Source organism: Cicer arietinum, chromosome 8 (genome assembly GCF_000331145.2).
Source record: "Cicer arietinum cultivar CDC Frontier isolate Library 1 chromosome 8, Cicar.CDCFrontier_v2.0, whole genome shotgun sequence".
NCBI lineage: Eukaryota > Viridiplantae > Streptophyta > Magnoliopsida > Fabales > Fabaceae > Cicer > Cicer arietinum.
In genome coordinates this window covers 23926500-23943973 of record NC_021167.2, presented here as the reverse complement: position 1 = coordinate 23943973, position 17474 = coordinate 23926500, and the positions used below count along the sequence as shown (strand labels likewise).

Genomic DNA, 17474 nt, shown 5'->3' with positions numbered 1-17474 from the left:
AAATTCTCAAATTACAAACCCTAATTTTTCAATCATGTCAAAATTCCCAAATGAATTCAAAAACAAAGACAATAACCGAATTTCATCATGAATTAAACATGGTAGGCTCTGATACCAATTGTTGGGAAAACCTTAATAACGTTGTGCTCAACAATCCATGTCAATTACATGATGAATAGCCAAAGGCGGAAGCGTACCTGTGGGAATTGCCATTAATGAAATCCTGAGATGATGATGATAGAGCCAATGGGTTGAGTGATCTTCCTCAGCAAAACACCCTGAAGACCTTGCTCTCTTGATGGGGATAGAGAGAACCAGAGAGTTTTCTCCTTTAGGGTTTTGAAACTGAATAGTCTTGTTGTGTTTGCCTTGGGGACCATTACCCCTATATATAACTATTATTAGTTATATCCCAAATTGCAGTATTTCCAATTCAGCCCCTCATTAAATTAGAAATTGCCTGGTATCTACACTATTAATTTTCATAACTATTATGCTCTTTAGCCATAAACTATTATATATTATTTGACCCCCAGTTTATTGGCTAATTATATAATGACCCTAACACACTTTATTAATTAATTACATATGTGACCCATAAATCTTACAGGGAGAGGTATTCACTTCAAAAGGGACCCAATTAGGAGTGTGAAAGTGTTCACAGATGCAGATTGGGCTGGTTCATTGACTGATCGCAAGTCAACAAGTGGGTATTGCACATATGTGTGGGGAAACTTGACTACATGGAGAAGTAAAAAATAGTCGGTGGTGGCAAGAAGAAGTGCAGAGTCTGAATTTAGAGCAATGGCTCATGGCATTTGTGAGGGAATTTAGTTGCAGAGAATGCTTAAGGAATTAGGAGTACCAACAGGTTGTTTTGTGCTTGATCTGGGCTATTGTGAATGTTCATCATCAACTACTTTTCTCATTTTACAAGGAAGGATTGGTGAATTGAATATCCTCCACGCAACTTTTGCACTGGTTTACGTGGATTCCGCTTTTTACAAGAAATGGCATCACTGTTCCTAGGAACCATTGACCAATGTGAAACTTCCTTCACATTTTCTATATTACAAGAAAACAAAACAAAACATTAAGTGTAAGAAAATACTAAAGAAAAGTGTTACATGAACCGAAAAGATTAAATGAATATTACAATTTTAAAATATAAGTATTGATCTTGAAATTTAAATTGTTCAATTTTGATAAGACTATCCAGATCGTGTGACCGTACACTACACTACCTAGAAGATACTAACAAACTACGAATTTGTTGTAATGAAAAATATTGATTTTTTATTTACTTTATTCACATTGTAGATGTCAAATCCTAAATTATAAGATAAACCATATTTTATGGCGAACATGGAAGATGTTTAACCAAGTGGCACCCACACATTTCTAATAGAAGGGGTGTTCTAATGTCTAATACGTCACTTCGATGTCATTCAATTAATTAATTTTATCAAATTATTATTGGTGTCGACGTGTCGGTGTCGTGTCAGGTGTCTATGTTAGTATATGTGTTTGATAGGTGTTTAAAAGAGTCCTCTTGGTCTTTCCGACTAGAAAAATAAATGTGTCTCTCAAAATATATTTCATCAAAGCATAAAAAATGGAAGTAGTTGTTAATAGCTATTTTCACTTATAAAAAGTATCATCAATCATCATTAGAGTTTTTAGAATGACTTTGACGCATAATCAACGATGGACCCACCTAAGAATTTGCTATATTTCATACCTTGTTTCCACACAACCATCTTTTCAGAAAAATTAAAGTTCAGAAAATAATCATCATGATTTGTTTCCACACAACCATCCTTTCATCGATGACGAAGAGGCATATTTGAGAAAAAGGAAGGGGGCGTTAGCAAAAAAAGAAAATTAAAGGGGTGAAGAAATAAGAAATTGATAAAAAGGAAGGGTATAGAAACAAAAATAAAATTTATACTCACCAATGCACCACTGCATGCTATCCGTTGCTATGTTTTTATCTTCAATTGCGTTAGTTAAGTGATGAAGGTAACGCAAAAGCAATAAGCTAACGCTATTTCATACCCAAATCAACTTCATCGTATTTTTAATTTAATCGACTTAAATAAATACTTATAATAATGTATACATAGATAAATTAAAAAAAAAAATTAATAGTTAGTGTGTGCATGACCTTTACAAATTTAGTACGATCTTTATACTGCTCAAGTGTCATGTACACATAAACATACATTATGGGTAACAAGTCAATTTTGAAGCAATTTGATGTTATAGTTCTCCATTTTATTGTGTTTCCCCTTGTTATATATTCCTATTTAATATATTATTTTTCTATTTTAAGAAAAGTCTTTCACCTAACAATGTACGACAAAAAGTAGACCTAAAGGACAATTAGACTAGACATATAGACTTTGGTCCATATTAGTGTCATACTTATTTAATCAATCAACACAAACATTCTCTCTACATGCAAAGAATGAATGAAACCATTTTAGATTCCTTTTATTTATCATTGTTTCATAAAATTTAAACAATTAAAATAAACTTTCAGCAAAAACATTCAACAACATAAATTTTTTTGAAAGTCTATAATTTTTATATAGTTGAATTCAACAACAAAAAAAGTCATAATAGTTTTTCTCCCTTAACCCTTTACCAACACATGCGTAAAGATGAAAATATTTTGCTAGCTTGTAATAATTGTCATTAGGTTAACTTAGTAAAAAGTTATAAAATATTAACCTTCTAATATGTTCATCTGTGTGTTGTATGTTTATATACACTTAACTTATGAATTGATGAATCTAAAATCGTATTTTGAAGATTTTTGAAAATATATAGAATTAGAGAAGAAACTAATTAACTTATTTGTATGTTGTGTGATATGAATGTGAGACTTCTTTCTTCAACACCTCTTCAAAAGTTTTAAAAAATTAATCTTTTCATTTGATTCAATTGTGACTTGGACTCTATATTTGTCTTTATTCTTTTTTTCCTTCCTTTTTTTGGTTATTTATTTTTTAAGCCTTTTTTTGATACGTTCGCTTTTGTGTTATAGTCAGAGGTTAATTTAATTTTTAGTTTATTTTAGTTTTCATTTTTTTTTACTCATTTATTTTAGTTTTCATTGGTATAGACTATTAAGTCATATGAAATTGTTAGATTTATTTAAATTGCAGCGATATGAAGTTCAAATAAAGTCATATTTAAGTGTCACTATTTTTTATATTTTAATACTAATTGTATAATAGGTCTAACTATTGTAGGTCTTTCATACTATTAACAATTTTTTTAATAGATTATTGACTCAAAATAAATTTAAATTTTTATCGGTATACCAAAATAATCTATAACTAACCCCCTAAATTCAAAATCTAATTACAAATTAATAATTTAAAGTTTAGATGTCTATTTTTTTTTAAACACAAAGTTTAGATATTTTTTGAAAGAAAAAGAAAAAAAAAACAGTTTAGATATTCACTAAAAACTTTTTTATTCAGATATTGAATTATTGATAAGTTTAGGACTCAATTGCAAGTTTTATTTTATTTTATTTTTTGGCGTCATATTTTTCACGTTAAAATTTCTAAATTAGTTCATGAATGAAATTCCCAATTAATCTTCCTTTCTTGCAAACGCAAACGCGAAAATAATCGCGTCAGAAAAGCAGTGAGCTAACGCAATTGTTTCAACCCTGAAGCAAAGAACTGTTGATCTTATCTATCACATCGTTGCCTTCAGAGACATAGATTAAAGAGGTTTTGTTTCTTTGTTTCCTGCATTTACTTCGCTTTAATCTTTGTTGCTTTTTCTTTGTATTTTCATCAAACAGTTACAGTGCATGTTTGGATAAGGGGGGAGTTTGGCAAAATTAGGTTGGCACCGTGATTTTGTTGAAACTCCAAAGTGTAGCTTTTGATTAAATTGTGGTGGCATTTTGCAAAACTTGCCGTCAATCTAAATATGCACTGAGTAATTGGAATTGACATTGAATTTGATTTATCAATGTTTCCCTTTGGTGTTAATAAGTGAAGTTTTTTTGAACTTGGTTTTGTTTGCATCAATTGTAAAATATTCTCTTAAACGCAACAATATGTTTAAGTTCTTGTGATTGTTTGTTGGAGTGATGGTTATAATGTGGTGGGAATCTTGTTGGTTCTTTGGTCAGATGGATGTGTGTGGGTGTGAGAGAGAGAGAGAAATAGAGAGGAAAGGAAATAGAAGAAGAACAATAGGAGGAACAAGACAATGAAACCGTGAGCCGAGACAGTCGAAGAAGGAAAAGAAAAGAGAGGAGGAACAAGAAGCAAGGGTCTAGTTAAGAGTTCATTTCGCTTTTTCCATCTCTTTCATTTGATGTGAGAATTCTCGCTGATTTTTTAGTTTTAGAAATTGCATTTAAACTGTTTGAGAAAATGTTCATGATGGTTTTCTTTAAATGAGGAATCTGTGTGTGACTTGGGGAGTGAGTTAGTAATCTGTGTGTGTGTGTGTGTGTGTGTGAGAGAGAGAGAGAGAGAGAGAGAGAGAGAGAGAGAGAGAGAGAGAGAGAGAGAGAGAGAGAGAGAGAGAGAGAGAGAGAGAGAGAGATTGAAAGAGGGGAAAGGAAATAGTAGTAGAAGAAGAAAAATAGGAGGAATAGAGACAGTGAGTAAAATCGTGAGCTGAGAGAGAAAAAGAGAAGAGAACAGCTTTCAACCCGCGTCTTGAGCCTGGATTTTGAAGGTTGATCATTAGAGGAAGGGAGGAACAAGAAGTAAGGATCTATTTAGGAGTTCATTTTACTTTTTTTCATCTCATTTTGTTTGAGGCAAGCAAGCACTCTCTTGCCTGATTTTTGAGTTTTAGAGATTGCATGTAAACTGTTTGAGAAAATGTTCTTGATGGTTTTCCTTAAATGAAAATACATACATAATGATAGCGTGGGTTGGTTGCATGTTTTAGATGTATCAGGTGCTGTAAGATAATATGGGTCATTGAGTAGTTTAGTATATTCTTTGATTTGGTATTTTAACCGTGTAATATAGTATAAAGTAACTTATAATGAGTTCTACGTTCAAAACGTATATTTTAATTATATACATCTGGGTAGAGCCTTACATGAGAATACTGATCATTAATCCTTTCTAGGAATATAATTACACATTAATCCTTTGAGCAATTTCTTTGCTCCTTCTTGGGAGGAAGCATTTACACTTATTTTCCTTGCAATCCTTCTTTGTTCTCTGTAATAGTATTTCTTTCTTTCATCCTAGAGAGAGAGGTGGGAACACCCTTCTCCCATTTTTTAGTTTCCTAATTTTTTCTTCTTTTTCTGGTAACAAGGTTCCTAAATTTGTTTTATTCCAAATATGTCAATCCTTGCAGGAAGTAGATTGTGGATATTTATTTAAAAAGAATGAGATCTGAAGCCTTCCAAACAGTCAACATCTATCGCCATCTTCTTAAGGCGGTCAAGAAACATATTGGGAAAGAAGAGAACAAGAGACACTTTTTAGACTTCATAACCTCCGAGTTCCACCAGAACCGACATCTGTCTGATGGTGTGGCTGTCCAACAGAAAATAAAGCTTGCTCGTGATTATACTTACATGCTTAACAGTGTGCATCATCACAAGGTATTACTCTGTTTTTATTGTATTTTCCCTTCGAACATTCATTTGTATTGTCTAAGCCTTTACATTATTCTGATTGGTCAAATGACACAAACTCGTTCAGTTTAAAACTTAATGAGATATCAACAGCTTTAGTTGTTTCTATGTATTTTCCAAAATAACGTAAGAGGTGTAGAAGATAATGTAATGTGTTTTTTCTGCTAGTGATGAGCAATTCTCCATTGCCAAGTTGGATCCAAGCCAGAAGGAACCCTCTGCAGATTTTAATCATATCATTTTACTACCTCCGTCCTTATAATGGACAAAAACTTAATGACATGATAATAAGTTAATCCAAATCATCAATTCCACATCATCAAATTTAAGTCCATGTAATTAATGAAGTTGACACATCTTCAAATTTGGGATCCAAATTGGACGAAGGGGAAAAATTCAAAAATTTGTGAAACAAAGGGACTAAATTTCTGGATTTAAAAATGGGGGACTAAAATTGTGAGTCAGATAAAATAAGGGAACCAAAAGTGCATTTAAGCCTTTATGTTTTGACTGATTTTATATCTGTAGTGTAAATCATGACTAGAAAAAAACACATTTTATCTGGATGATTTTCTGACCATGGATCATTTGTCAACTATCTTGCAGGAGTTGCTTTTCTCATATAATATTGCAGTGGATAGATCAGATGAAGTGAAAAGGACACTTGGAAAATCTGCTGCAAGTGTTGGTCTTCAGCTTCCTGAGGTTTATCAAGCATAATGATTGGCAGTGTTGATTTTGCATGTACGGAATTTGCCTTTGTACTTCTGCAAAGAAGGGGTTTTCATGCACTGTTGGTTATTACTAAACCAGTTGATTTTGGTTGATTGGAAGTAGAATGAAAACGGTTTGGTAGCTATTTATCAAGAATGTAAACTTAAAATAAAAAGAGAAGAAAGCATCTAAGCGGATGAAAAAAACTATTATTTATGCATTAGTTCATGTTTTTTCCAATAACAAGAACTATTGTCATTGTGTGTTAGACCTTTGTTTGAGGTTTGATGTAACTCCATGTCTCTTCACAGCAACTAATTCCATGCTCATCATGCCCTTCATAGGGGCACAGTATGCTTTTCAAGAATAATTTGATATTCTTTTACAGATATTTGCAATGGAATTTCCTTTTTTTGCCTCAGGTTATATACACGTAGCTTATCTTCCATATTGTGTGATGTTAGTTCTCTCTTAAAAACTACCCCTCACGTCTAACTAGATTAGTCTCTTTAGTAGTTCAATTTGGACTTGCGGTTTATATTTGTCTCAGGTCCTTTTTGGATATCCCACATGCGCAACTATAAAGATTAATTCCTCTATCAAATGAACTGCAAAGCTCCTCCTTAAGTGTGAAGATCTTATGTTTAGATTATTTGATTAAGTTTCATTCCGTTGTAATGATTAATCAAAGCTATTTCATCGAACTTAAACAAAATATTGATAAACATCAATATTATGAATCATGGAATGATTTGATGAAATGAAAAAGAATGGAATGTTGTCTTCCAATAATACTTGAGGGTTCGAATATTAAATATCAAGGTGTAAAGATCAAGAGAATCTTAGGGAATGCTACTATTCTAAATTTAGTATAAGCTTATAGAATAGATTATGACTTTTATCAGTTGTTTGATCAAAATAATAGAAACTGTGTAAGCTTTCTAAAAAGGTATTAGGGCCATGGTATTTTGAATTCAAATGGCTAAGAATATCACTTTTCTTGGAGAACAAACTATTGCCAACTCCCTTAAATGTTTGCCTATTGAGAAGGTATTGCAGTTAAGCAAACATTAAAAATAAGACAAATAAGAATCAAGAATATTTGATCTTGCCTTGTATGTGAAGTATAAAACATCATCTTTTAATGTAACAAGTTATCCATTTCTCATATATATAGGAATTCTCACTTGTACACAAAATCATGCATCTCCTATTCATTGGATTTGAAATTTTCCTTCACTACTATTTACACCCTTAGTTTTTTTCTTTGATCCAAACAAAGTTTTCTTTATCCAATAACACAACATACATATTTGAGTAAAGAACAAATGAAGTCAATTGCTACACTTCTCTTGGTGCTGAACTTTTGCATGTATTGTGAATCAGGAAATAAATAATGTATAATTATATTTATCAGTTTTTCTAAAATTAGTTAGACAAATCAGGATTTGATTTGATCCTCTTAATTTGTAATTATTAGATATAAATGTTGTAACGATTATTTATACCGAGAAATATCAAGGCAAAAAGGGCATCAAACCCTATTTTCTGACATGGTATCAGCAGGTTCGATCAAACCTGTGAGATTCTAGTTTATCGTGGGGTTTATTCAGCGACACACCACTAAGTCGCTCTCGAAATCTCGCACTCGTCTTTGCTGCTCTTGGTTCTTGTTTGTCTCCGAGTCCTTCATCGTCGTTGTTCATAGATCCTTGTCCGACTATTGGTTTCGTGCGTTACTCGCTGCTGCGGCTGAGATCGTGATTCTTGATTCGTTTTTGGGTTGTCCTTGCTTGAGCGTGTTACTCGTTGCTGCTGCTTGGTCGATTGTCATCGTGATTTCGTCTGCCTCTCGTTGTGAGCATGTCTCTCTGTTGATGCTCTGTTTCTGCGCTCTTTTTCAACTGCTCAAGAAATGTGGAACTATTTGAAGCGTATCTACAACCAAGACAATACGGCCAAACGTTTTCATTTGGAGCTAGAGTTAGCCAACTACAAACAAGGTAATTTGTCAATTCAAGAATATTATTCTGAATTTTTGAATTTATGGACAGAACACTCTGCTATTCTATTTGCTGCGGTTCCCAAGACTTCTCTCGCGGATGTCCAAGCTGTGTACGACACTAGCAAGCGGGATCAATTTCTCATGAAACTTCGTCCAGAATTTGAGGTTGTTAGAGGTGCTTTGCTGAACAGAAATCCTGTTCCTTCTTTGGATACATGTGTTGGTGAACTTCTCCGAGAGGAACAACGTCTCTTTACTCAAGGAACCATGTCTCATGATGTTGTCACTTCTGAACCTGTTGCATATGCTGCTCAAAGCCGAGGTAAAGGTCGTGATATGCGACAAGTCCAATGTTTCTCGTGTAAACAGTTTGGACATGTCGCTCGTAGTTGTAATATGAAATTTTGTAATTATTGCAAGAAGCACGGTCATATTATCTCTGATTGTCCCACGCGCCCTCCACGACCAACACAACATTCTGTGCAGGCATTCCATGCCACTAAGAGCTCTGCAATTGGTCCTTCCATTCCTAGTGCCTCTAATGGTGGTGCTCTACAGCCCGAAATGATTCAACAAATGGTACTTTCTGCTCTTTCAGCCTTGGGAATTCAGGGTAAGTCTTCTAATGTTTCGAATCCATGGTTTCTTGATTCTGGTGCATCCAATCACATGACGGGTTCTTCTAAATTCTTGCACAATTTACATTCTTATCATGGTAATCAGAAAATTCAAATTGCTGATGGTAATACTATTTCTATCACTAATGTTGGTGATATCAACTCTGATTTTCGGGATGTGCTTGTATCACCTGGACTTGCTTCCAATTTATTGTCTGTTGGACAATTGGTGGACAACAATTGTAATGTTAATTTTTCTCGTGATGGTTGTCTTGTGCAGGAGCAGGTGTCGGGGAAGGTGATCGCGAAGGGGCCTAAAGTGGGAAGATTGTTTCCACTTCAATTTATTTTCAATCATTTATCTCTTGCTTGTAATAGTGTTTTGAATTCTTATGAGGATTGGCATAGAAAATTGGGTCATCCAAACTCTAATGTGTTGTCTCATTTAGTTAAAACTGGTTTATTGGGAAATAAAAATGTTGTTTCTAATGCCTCTGTGCCATGTTCTGTTTGCAAATTGGCTAAAAGTAAAACACTTCCTTTTCCGTCTAGTGCTCATCGTGCTTCCACGTGTTTTGAGATGATTCATAGTGATGTATGGGGACTGTCTCCTGTAACTTCTCATGCTCACTATAAATATTTTGTCACATTTATTGATGATTACAGTCGTTTTACTTGGATATATTTTCTTCGGTTCAAATCTGAAGTGTTTTCTATGTTTAAGAAATTTCTAACATATGTTGAAACTCAATTTCAAACAAGTGTTAAAATTTTTCACTCTGACTCTGGTGGTGAGTATATGTCTCATGAGTTTCAGGAGTATCTTCAGCAAAAAGGTATTTTGTCTCAACGATCATGTCCAAATACCCCCCAACAAAATGGAATGACAGAACGTAAGAATCGTCATTTGCTTGATGTAACGCGCACTTTGCTTCTTCAAGCTTCTGTACCATCTCGATTTTGGGTGGAGGCTCTTTCCACAGTTGTCTTCCTGATTAATCGTCTTCCTTCTACAGTTATTGATCTTGACTCCCCTTTTTTTCGTCTTTTTAAAATTCAGCCTGATTATAGTGATTTACATACTTTTGGATGTGTGTGTTTTGTTCACCTACCTCCATTTGAAAGACATAAACTTGGAGCGCAATCTGCTCAATGCGCATTTATGGGGTATAGTAACTCTCATAAGGGTTTTGTGTGTTATGATGTTTCTAACCAGCGCTTTCGCATTTCTAGGAACGTAACATTTTTTGATAATCAATTTATGTTTCACTGTCTTTCTCATGCCATGAATGATATTGCTATTCTTCCCAATTTTTCTACTATGCCTCAATCTATAGAACGTTTTAAACCAGGAAATGTATATGTTAGAAAACACAAACAACAGGTTATAACCCCCCTTCTCGACCCTGATCCGCCACCTGATCCTGTTGCGGTTGCACCACGACGTTCTAGCAGAGCGTCTCGCGCACCCGATAGATATTCACCAGACAGGTATAATTCCTCACATGCTTCTTTGTCTGCATCTCTCTCTAGCATATCTATTCCTACTTGTTACTCACAGGCTGTTAAAGATGTGCGCTGGATAAAAGCAATGAATGAGGAACTTCAGGCTCTTCAAGAGAATTTCACATGGGATATTGTCTCTTGTCCTCCTCATATCAAACCCATAGGCTGTAAATGGGTGTATTCTATTAAATTGAATTCTGATGGGTCCTTGAATCGGTACAAGGCTCGATTGGTTGCCTTAGGAAACAAACAGGAATATGGAATTGATTATGATGAGACATTTGCACCGGTAGCCAAAATGACAACTGTTCGCACTGTACTCTCTATAGCTGCTTCTAATGGGTGGACTCTTTATCAAATGGATGTGAAGAATGCATTTCTTCACGGTGATCTCACTGAAGATATTTATATGACTCCTCCTCAAGGTCTATTTTCTTCATCTCATGGTGTGTGCAAGCTCAAACGCTCTTTATATGGTTTGAAACAAGCACCTAGAGCATGGTATGAGAAATTTCGTTCCACTTTACTTGGTTTCTCCTTCATTCAGAGTCAACATGACTCCTCTTTATTTATTCATCGCACATCTACAGGCATTGTTCTACTCCTCCTTTATGTTGATGATATGGTTATTACTGGATCTGACCAGGCATCTATCAAAGAACTTAAACATCAATTGCAAACTGCATTTCATATGAAAGATCTTGGAAACTTGCAGTATTTCCTTGGCCTTGAGGTTCATTCTACCTCAAAGGGTATATTTCTTCATCAACATAAGTATGCGACAGACCTTATTTCTATGGCGGGCCTACAATCAGCTAATCCGGTAGATACTCCTCTTGAGGTTAATGTGAAATATCACCGCGATGAGGGTGATCTATTGTCGGATCCCTTATTGTATCGACAACTTGTGGGTAGTCTTAATTATTGGACAATTACTCGTCAGTCACCGGTTGGTGCATGTTTCTCGGTTCTTCACTGATATCATGGAAAAGTAAGAAACAAGCAAGAGTCTCTAAATCCTCTACAGAATCAGAATATCGTGCTATGTCTACTGCTTGTTCTGAGATAATTTGGCTTCGTGGTCTTTTGGCTGAACTTGGATTCCCTCAAACAGAGCCGACGTCTCTCTATGCCGACAATACAAGTGCTATTCAAATTGTTGCAAATCCTGTTTTTCATGAGCGCACCAAACATATTGAAGTAGATTGTCACTCTATCCGTGAGGCCTATGATAATCAGATTATATCCATCCCTCACATCAATACTCAGTTTCAAGTTGCAGACATTCTTACCAAAGTTGTTCCTCGCCCGCGCCATCAGTTTCTAGTTAGCAAATTGATGCTTCTTGACCAGCTGCATCAATTTGAGGGGGGATGTGAATCAGGAAATAAATAATAATGTATAATTATATTTATCAGTTTTTCTAAAATTAGTTAGACAAATCAGGATTTGATTTGATCCTCTTAATTTGTAATTATTAGATATAAATGTTGTAACGATTATTTATACCGAGAAATATCAAGGCAAAAAGGGCATCAAACCCTATTTTCTGACATGTATGTCATAGTTTTAGGCATTGGTGCATGGGCTATGAATAGAGCAATAGATCATGGCTTTATCATAGGTAAGAAAACAGTTCCTATATTTCACATTTGGCATACACTCCTATTTGGATTGATTTATTTTGGCTTAACTACTAATAAAAGTATTTGTAAGACTATTTAAGAGAATTTATGAGAACAACTTATAACATGTTTATACTTTATCAAAAAAGAAACTTACGGCATGTCTATAAACTGTTTTCAGCTAATTTTATAGGCTCTTTAGAATGATTTATGAAAATAACTTATGAAAATAGTTTGACTTTATTTTTTCTTTTGAAATAGAATAACTTATTATTATACGCACTTATATATGAAAAATACTTATGGTATAAGTATTTAATTAAATTGTTTAATTAACCTTACATTTCTAAAAAAATCACACGTGTTTCAAGAAGTATACTTTCAGACATATACTTCCGAAGTGACTTTGAAAGGTGAGAAAAGAAAGCTCTATTGTATGTTTCTTTCTTCAACATGCTTATGTTGGTAAGGAATTATGCAGGTCCAGAATTAAAACTTCCAGCTCATTTCTCACCCCTTTTCTTCCCAATGGGAAATGCTTCAACTGGATTCTTTGTTACATTTTCTTTGATGGCTGGAGTAGTTGGTGCTGCATCAACAATTTCAGGAATCAATCATATACGTTCATGGACTTCTGAGAGCTTGCCATCAGCAGCTTCAGTTGCTACTATGGCTTGGACTCTTACACTCCTTGCAATGGGGTAATCTACTACTCTCTATGATTTTATATTCTTCATGCGACCCTACCTTAAAATAATACTATAATAAGATTTAAATAAGTTTTTTTATTTCCGTATAATACAAAATATTGTATTGTTTTTAACCTTTTGAAATTTCTAATTGTGGTTGATATACTTATTTTTGTCAAATTGCTATTTCAACTGTTATGTTGCCGCCTAAATGGCAATTGTGGTTGTTATTTAAAATCATGATTAAAACCATAAATGTGTGAATTTAGCTTATTCTAATCTACTGTTACTGTTACTATTAATGATAATAACAAGTAAAAAAATGATATTGCTATGATTTTATATTGAATTTAATTTGCATGTATTATTTAAAATACTTTACACTGTCAGAATATCACAATCACTCGTATCCATTACTTTAAAGGTGATTACCATACAAGTTAAATATTTTTGAACATCGAATGATTATGATTTTACAGTCAATGTAAAAAAAATTTAGACTGACAGTGTATATAAATTAAATTCATTATCAAAGAATTTAATTTACATGCACGGATTGTGCAGTAAGTATAATTATCTAACAAGAATTTTAATTTCTACAGCTTTGCATGGAAAGAAATTGAGCTTCAAATTAGAAATGGCCGTTTGGTAAGAAAAGAAAAATTCATCTAATAACTTTCATGATGGCTTTAAATTGTTTACTGCTAAATTTTCCTCTTTCCAATAACTCTGAAATGTGCAATTTTGCAGAAAACCATGGAGGCTTTCCTAATTATCCTTTCAGTTACACAGCTTCTCTACATAGTTGCTATTCAGGGTGCTGCTGCATATAATATACATATTTGACAAGTGAGGGAATTTTTTTGCTGTTTATTTTGGTTGGCCATGAGAGGGAATGCATGCATTTTTCTCTCTTTATCTTTGATTTATCTATTTTTCTTTTCCATGTGATTTGAATGATTGGATTTGTATAACTTGAGATTAAATGTCTGTATGGAAAATAAGTAAATTGCAGTGACGCCGCACCACTACATTTTTTACCTTTTAGAATATCGCCGTCAAGTAGCATTGCGATTTGAGACGCAAGAAAATAAAAACCAGCGTGAAACCAAACATAGCATAAATTGTTTCGAAAAGCAATAAAGAATATTATATACACATTCTCAAACAAGATTTCAGAAGAAGCAAGAAAAACTTGCATTGGTGAAAAGCATCACAGGAAGTACAATTTTCTCATTTGTTCAAGTCTTCAAAAGTTTCGCGCGGAAATTGAGATCTTTGTCTTGTATTTCTGCAAGAAAAACAGAAAATAGGAATTGTAAACCATAAGAGTAAAAAGATTGCAGATTTCCTTAAAAGACCATCTGTTTAAAACCAAATAGAAGCTAATTGCCTAATCTTATTCCAAAACAAACTGCACCAAATAATAGTAAAGATTGCAAATTGCCATAAAAATATAGCATTTTTAGTTCCAAAACTATGGAACGCTTTTAGAGTCATTCCCTTAAAGACATTCTTCTTTAATATCTGTCATGAGTTGTTGAATCTTCGAAGAAGTAAGCTTGATGAATTCGAAGGACACGTCGACACTAAGAACAACTCTTCTTATTGTGTGTGTGTGGCTACCCATTCCTCATCAGACTATATGTGTGGACGCAGTAAATGATCAGATCAAGAATCACAACAATGTATATTGAATAAATGTTTTCTTCATAATGTTTCCATGAGGTCTACAAAACATGCAAGTTGACTATATTGATCCTCATACAAATACCCAACATGTTTTTAAAGAATTATAGAGGTGACATTTGTTCAATATATATTGTTTTGGCTCTTGATAGGATTGTGTATTGAGGAATGTGTAGTCATGCACAACAATAAAGGTTGTCCTAACTATCATGTGCCCTTCAAATTCACCGAGTTTACTCAGTGTCTTCCAAGATTCAACTCAAGAAGAAGTATGAATTTGCAAGCTAGAATAATTTAAGATGTCAAACCTGAAGTTATTTATTTGATCTTGACATAACTTCAAACAAACCACAGCAACTCCAGAATGAAGTCTTTTGCACCATATTTGGAGCTAAGCTTACAGTATGCTGGATATCATATCAGTAAAGAAAAATATAATCAAAATTAATTTCAAACAAAAAAAGAAAAGAAATCAATAATTATGTGATGAAACATGTATTCAACAGAAAACGCAAAACCTTATTTCCGGGGCATTCAAGTGTCTCAGAATTCTTAGTATGTTCTGCCCCATTGGTAAATTTAGTTAATGAACTAGCTGTTGACGAAGTTAACACTTTACTATCAGATTCCTTTGGCATAGGTTTCTCCAAACTTGATGTTTTAGCATTCTCGTCAGCTTTTAAGCGATCTACATTATACCCATTCGTCTTCAGAGCAAGATCGGTCACCTCTATAGGAGGGACTGCTGAATTATTTAGAGGCACACTTCCGGTATCACACTTTTCTACTTCAGACATAGACGCCGCAGTCTTAACTGAATTTATAGAATATTCAACAGCTGAATTACCGCTAGTTTCTTCAAGTTCAACCGACGAAATTACTTTAACCGTGTTCATGTCTGAAGGTGAAGATTCATCTGATTTAACCAACTCACAACGCGCAGTTTTCTCTTCATGCAAATTATAAATCTCATCCTTTGAGTTCTTCTCAGCTAAGGATTTACCATTTGAAGTACCACGAACTTCTTCCACGGACATGACATCGGAAGTATTTGATCGAGCGGCTGATGGGTCTCTCTCTTTCACCTCTTCACTTCCATAATTGAATGGATGATCATGATGGTCACTATGTTCATAATTCGCAGACGAATTAAATTCTCTGCCATCACTCCCTTTCTCACCTAACAATTTTTATAGAATCAATCAAACTATCATCTTCCAAAACCAACCAAATCAACATATACATAGGTGCCCAACAACCCCAAATACAATCAATCAAAGCTACATATCCACACACCTACCGTCCAAAAAAAACTCACAACCAAAGTAATACAAGACAATAACTATTAACTTATGTAGCACTGACACATCAGATCAAAGGTGTCCATGATAGACACGATACTGATACATGTATTTACATTCAATCACACATATTTTTTTTATAAATTATTACCAGTGTCTACGCATCAGTTTCAATGTCAAGTCTGATGTGTATATCTGTGATTCATAGTTATTAACAGATATACCCATCTACCCAATTTGACCAAAAATTCTCAAAACAAAATTGAACAAGAATAATTAATTAGTAGATACCCATATAACTAAATTAACCAACTATATATAAAAAAAAAAAACTTATAAACAAACCTTATATACAATGGAAAAGGACACATGTATGATTAATTAACACTTGCACATGCTAATATAAAGCTCTAAACAAAAATTTTGAAAAAAAAAAAAGAAAAAATTATTGTAAAAAGTACATACTTTGAGAAAGTTTGATGTTGTTGTTTTCCTTTTCCTTCTTTCTCTTGGCAGCTTTTCTCTTCTTAGGACCTGAAGGCATGATTAGGGTAAATAGCTAGAGAGTTAAAAATAACCCTTTTGTCTCACTCACTCTTATCTTAAGTGGGACCTTAAAAAGGTACAAACTTTGAACTCAAATCAACAGAAAAATCTTCAAAGAAGAAAAAAACTGTGAAAAAAACATAGTGAATTTGATTATACGAGAAACAAATAGTGTTTATGGTTTTGTTGTGTTTGTTTTGATTTGAATATATGTATGCAGCTACTAGTGCATGAAAAAAGGTGAGGTTGTTGTGTTGTTTGTGTTCTGTCGTTTTCACCTTTTAGAAATTCAAACTTTTGGGACCTAAACAATTAGAAAATTTTCAAACTTGGTAATTATTGGATTTTTTTTTTAATTTGAGTAATTATTTATTATTGGAAATATGGGAATTGGTTAATTTTGTTAAGATATTTTCGTTGTAAGGTAAACTACTCAAATGTCTAATTAACTCATTTTTAATGACTTACAACTTTTTCCTCAAAATAAGTTGACTTGCAATTTTATTGAATCATATATAGAAGATTTTTGCAATAATAAATAAGGAAAGGTTTAAATACTATTTTAGTTTTTTTTTCTAAATACTATATTTTTTTGTTTTTAGTTTTTGTAAAAATATTTTTTTTGTTTAGTCTATGTAAATATGCAACTTTTTATTTTTTTATCTTTATTTTAGACTAAAATAAAATATTTTATATATTTCATATATCGATATTTATATAAGTTAATTTCGTTTCGACTAAAATAAAACAACAAGAATTAAAAATAAAAAATTGTGTATTTGTATAGACTATAATATATTTAGAGAGATTAAAATTATATTTACACTAATAAAAACTAGTAATTTATATTTTAGCTTTGTGTATTTGTGAGATTTTTTTACTATAGTCAAATAAAAAAGGTTCCACTTGGACTACTGCAACCAATCGATATATTTTATTTTATTTTATTAAATTGTTAGAATTTTGCAATAATCAAATAAGTATGGATCCCAAAATTATATTTTGTACAATATCTTATGATTTAGGAAAAAAATAATATGATTTAATGTTGTTAATGACTTTTTAGAGAAATGAGATTTGTGCAATGGTGAAATGTTAATTTAAATGCTAAAATATCCAATGCTTTTTTGGACTTATG

The 17474-nt window shown here is 33.1% G+C and overlaps 3 protein-coding genes across 4 annotated transcripts; 2 read left to right on the top strand and 1 right to left on the bottom strand.

The window, feature by feature from the left end:
- Positions 1-3587: 3587 nt before the first annotated feature.
- On the top strand, positions 3588-6784 carry LOC101495405 (uncharacterized). 2 transcript variants are annotated; one of them, XM_004512620.4, is made up of 3 exons: positions 3588-3752; positions 5362-5611; positions 6251-6784. In XM_004512620.4, exons 2-3 carry the CDS (start codon positions 5393-5395, stop codon positions 6362-6364), a joined length of 333 nt encoding a protein of 110 aa, XP_004512677.1. In that variant the 5' UTR covers positions 3588-3752; positions 5362-5392; the 3' UTR covers positions 6365-6784. The 2 variants fall into 2 exon arrangements, with proteins under 2 accessions (XP_004512677.1, XP_004512678.1); XM_004512621.4 differs by lacking the exon at positions 3588-3752 and adding an exon at positions 4383-4750.
- LOC101505301 (membrane protein PM19L-like) lies at positions 6364-13819 on the top strand. The gene is made up of 6 exons (XM_073364630.1): positions 6364-6437; positions 7641-7728; positions 12041-12110; positions 12593-12812; positions 13403-13448; positions 13551-13819. Exons 1-6 carry the CDS (start codon positions 6364-6366, stop codon positions 13644-13646), a joined length of 594 nt encoding a protein of 197 aa, XP_073220731.1. The 3' UTR covers positions 13647-13819.
- A 72-nt stretch (positions 13820-13891) lies between these two features.
- LOC101496282 (uncharacterized) lies at positions 13892-16560 on the bottom strand. Its single transcript, XM_004512623.4, has 4 exons — positions 16256-16560; positions 15008-15669; positions 14798-14896; positions 13892-14091 (listed from the first exon to the last, which is right to left on the bottom strand). The coding sequence occupies exons 1-3, from the start codon at positions 16332-16334 to the stop codon at positions 14804-14806; spliced, it is 834 nt and encodes a 277-aa protein (XP_004512680.1). The 5' UTR covers positions 16335-16560; the 3' UTR covers positions 13892-14091; positions 14798-14803.
- Positions 16561-17474: the final 914 nt, after the last annotated feature.

Coding starts and splice junctions, on each gene's coding strand:
- LOC101495405 (XM_004512620.4), top strand. CDS start 5,393: ATGAGATCTGAAGCCTTCCAAACAGTCAACATCTATCGCCATCTTCTT. Junction 5,612..6,250: donor ACAGTGTGCATCATCACAAG/GTATTACTCTGT, acceptor ACTATCTTGCAG/GAGTTGCTTTTCTCATATAA.
- LOC101496282 (XM_004512623.4), bottom strand. CDS start 16,334: ATGCCTTCAGGTCCTAAGAAGAGAAAAGCTGCCAAGAGAAAGAAGGAA. Junction 15,670..16,255: donor CAACATCAAACTTTCTCAAA/GTATGTACTTTT, acceptor AAAAATTGTTAG/GTGAGAAAGGGAGTGATGGC. Junction 14,897..15,007: donor TTGAATGCCCCGGAAATAAG/GTTTTGCGTTTT, acceptor TATGATATCCAG/CATACTGTAAGCTTAGCTCC.
- LOC101505301 (XM_073364630.1), top strand. CDS start 6,364: ATGATTGGCAGTGTTGATTTTGCATGTACGGAATTTGCCTTTGTACTT. Junction 7,729..12,040: donor TCTTGGTGCTGAACTTTTGC/ATGTATTGTGAA, acceptor CTATTTTCTGAC/ATGTATGTCATAGTTTTAGG. Junction 12,111..12,592: donor AGATCATGGCTTTATCATAG/GTAAGAAAACAG, acceptor GGAATTATGCAG/GTCCAGAATTAAAACTTCCA.